Raw genomic sequence first — 2,675 nt, 5'->3', positions numbered from 1 at the left:
CGTCCACCTCAAGTGTCCTCTGGACCTGCAACAGCCTCCTGGGGGCAAATGACCACCCACCCTTTCACCCCCCAAGCCTCCGTGATGCCAGCTTCTGCACCCCCGGGGGAGGAATGGGAGCTTCCTCTCCAGCCATGCCGGCCCCTAGACCAGCCCTGAGGCCTGGGGGGAATCAAGCAAGGCCCCGATGAAGCCTCCTGCTCAATCTGCCCCCAGAGCAAAGCCACTCCCAGGGACATGCAGGCTGAGCTGGGTGGACCCAGGCACCAGGAAAGGCTCATGAGAAACATGCCAGCCTCCCACTAGGTGGGCCTGGATAGGTGCAGATGGGACCCTCTGGGTAGGCTGAGAACAGGCCGCTGGGACGTGGGTAAGGCAGGCACAGGAGCATGGCGTTAGTTCTCTCTTTATATAGACTCTGGTTCTAGAAACTCGCCTGCAGCCGCTGGCTGGACTATTTACAGGCCCATTGCGGGCTGTACCTTGGCCACCTCCCGGCACGGTGCTCAGCTGTGATGCCAAAATAAGTTAGGGCCGGCCGGGCGGGGCGGGGCAGGGACGGGGGCTGTACACACAAGTGCTGGGGGCTCGGGGCCTCAATACTGTCGAGGGCCGGGGCTGTAAACATGGCCGGGGCGGCCCTGCCCACCCCTAGTGGTCAGTAACGACTGGAAGCAGAGCAGCCGGGCAGGGCCGGGAGGCTCAGGCGTCCGACAGGCAGCTCTGGATCCGGTCCACCCACTGCTGGGCCGAGGGCACATCCTGGGCACAGAAGTTGTAAACGCGACGCGTTGTCTTCACCTGGGGAAGGGCAGGTTACTGACTCCGCAGCCCCCACACTCCAGAGCCCCTCCCTCCCCTCTCCCAAGCCCCGGCCAAGGCTCACGTCAAAGAAGGCCTTCTCGTCCACAGTCTTAGGGGCACCCATGGTGGGCGTGCCAGGTGCCACAGCCTCCACCTCCGCCAGGTCGATGACACCCTTGCACTCTGTGTCCACACGGTGGTCATAGTAACGCAGCTGGAGGAGGCCACAGAGTCAGCGCAGCCCCTTCCCCCGAGTCCCCCCCACCACCTGATCACTCACCTGGTGCTTGGTCTTGTCCAACACGAACCAGCGGGCCTTCCAAGGCTTCATGAAGGCCCCCTTCTTGTACAGAGTGCCCTCGTAGGACCTGCATTTGCAGCAGAACCAGGGCCAGGTTGGCTGTCATGGCCCAGCCAAGCCCAGGCCCCAGCAGTTGTCCCCACCTGCTGTCCCAGCCCAGGAGGTAAGACCAGGCTCCCTGTCCACAGAACTGACCTAAACCCAGAGCACTGGCCAGGGGGCCACAAAGCAGCCTCAGGGCTGCAAGCCCAGGAAGACGGCCCAGAAAGGAGACAGTGAAGGATGCCTCACCCCCTCGACTCCAGGGAGCATCCCCATAGCAGAGCCTCAGGGTCTTTGGAAAGCAGCCCCCCCACACAGGGCAATCGCCCTTGCGAGGAGAGGGAGCCGGGCAGGCAAATCTGTAGAAGCAGCCGCGGCAGCAGCTGCCCAGGATGGATCCTGCCAGGCTCCAGACTCATGCGGGCCCCACTACCTCCCTCTCTCTGCTTCTCCCTCAGCCATTGCAGGCTGTGGTCGGCTGCGGTCACCAGTTCGACACCCCAAACCCCTCCCGATGGTAGCGTATACTCAGGCCATCACTGTGGCCTTCCCAACAGATCCTTCTAACCTAAGAAATGATAAGCTCCTCAAAAGCACCTGCATCTCCCACTACAGGACTGCCTGGGACCCCAGAACACCAGCTCAGAGGTGTCCGTGCAGCAGGGGGAGGCCCCCTCATACCTGTTCTCACTCTCAGCTGTCTGGAACTGGCTGTACAGGGTGCTGGTGCTGCGGCGGGCAGCCTGGCGGGAGCCGGATGCGGTTGAGCCACTACTCTGGTCGCTGTCCAGGCTGAGGCTCAGGGTGGAGCCCACGGGCCCCTCCTGCAGGTACACACCCAGCGAGCGGCGGTGGTGGGGTGCGGTGGACACCAGGAGGGAGCTAGGGGTGCCCTGGAAACAGGAGGTTGCGACTTGGGTCACGGCTGGGCAGACTCCACTTTCTCCCAGCAACAGGCCCACCGTGGCTGCTCACTGGCCCTCACTCACACGTCCGTCTGGCCGGCCTTCGAGGCGCTGTGCAGCCTTCACCCGGTCCCAGGTGTCCTTCCAGCGCTCAGCGGGTCGGCCCAACTCTGTCTCCAGCCTCTGCAGTTCCTGGCGGGGAGAATTAGTGAAAAGTTTGTTCAAAAGGAAATATCCAGACAACAGCATGAAAAGACAAAAGGATGGAAAATACAGGAAAGAAATACAATGTGGCCGGCGCGGTGGCTCAAGCCTGGAATCCCAGCACGTTGGGAGGCCGAGGCGGGGGGGTCAAAAGGGCAGGAAATCAAGACCATCCTGGCGAACACGGTGAAACCCCGTCTCTACTAAAAAAAAATACAAAAACTAGCCGGGCGAGGTGGCGGCGCCTGTAGTCCCAGCTACTCGGGAGGCTGAGGCAGGAGAATGGCGTGAACCCGGGAGGCGGAGCTTGCAGTGAGCTGAGATCCGGCCACTGCACTCCAGCCCGGGCGACAGAGTGAGACTCCTTCTAAAAAAAAAAAAAAAAAAAGAAAAAAAAAAAAAAGAAAAAAAAGAGAAGG

The 2,675-nt window shown here is 61.4% G+C and overlaps 1 protein-coding gene across 4 annotated transcripts in view; it reads right to left on the bottom strand.

The window, feature by feature from the left end:
* Positions 1-390: 390 nt before the first annotated feature.
* SBF1 (SET binding factor 1) overlaps positions 391-2,675 on the bottom strand; it is a 20,625-nt gene continuing 18,340 nt past the window's right edge. For 2 of the 4 annotated variants that reach the window (XM_017888077.1, XM_017888079.1), the window contains 5 exons: positions 2,137-2,244; positions 1,829-2,040; positions 1,085-1,172; positions 887-1,018; positions 391-801 (listed from right to left, as the gene is read on the bottom strand). In XM_017888077.1, coding sequence (XP_017743566.1) covers positions 703-801; positions 887-1,018; positions 1,085-1,172; positions 1,829-2,040; positions 2,137-2,244 — 639 coding nt within the window. In that variant the 3' untranslated portion in view covers positions 391-702. The remainder of the gene's footprint in view (positions 802-886; positions 1,019-1,084; positions 1,173-1,828; positions 2,041-2,136; positions 2,245-2,675) is intronic. The other 2 variants (XM_017888078.1, XM_017888081.1) reach the window with 1 other exon arrangement.

The sequence above is a fragment of the Rhinopithecus bieti genome, unplaced genomic scaffold (genome assembly GCF_001698545.2).
Source record: "Rhinopithecus bieti isolate Rb0 unplaced genomic scaffold, ASM169854v2 scaffold_17174, whole genome shotgun sequence".
Classification (NCBI taxonomy): Eukaryota; Metazoa; Chordata; class Mammalia; order Primates; family Cercopithecidae; genus Rhinopithecus; species Rhinopithecus bieti.
This window is presented reverse-complemented; position numbering and strand designations above follow the sequence as displayed.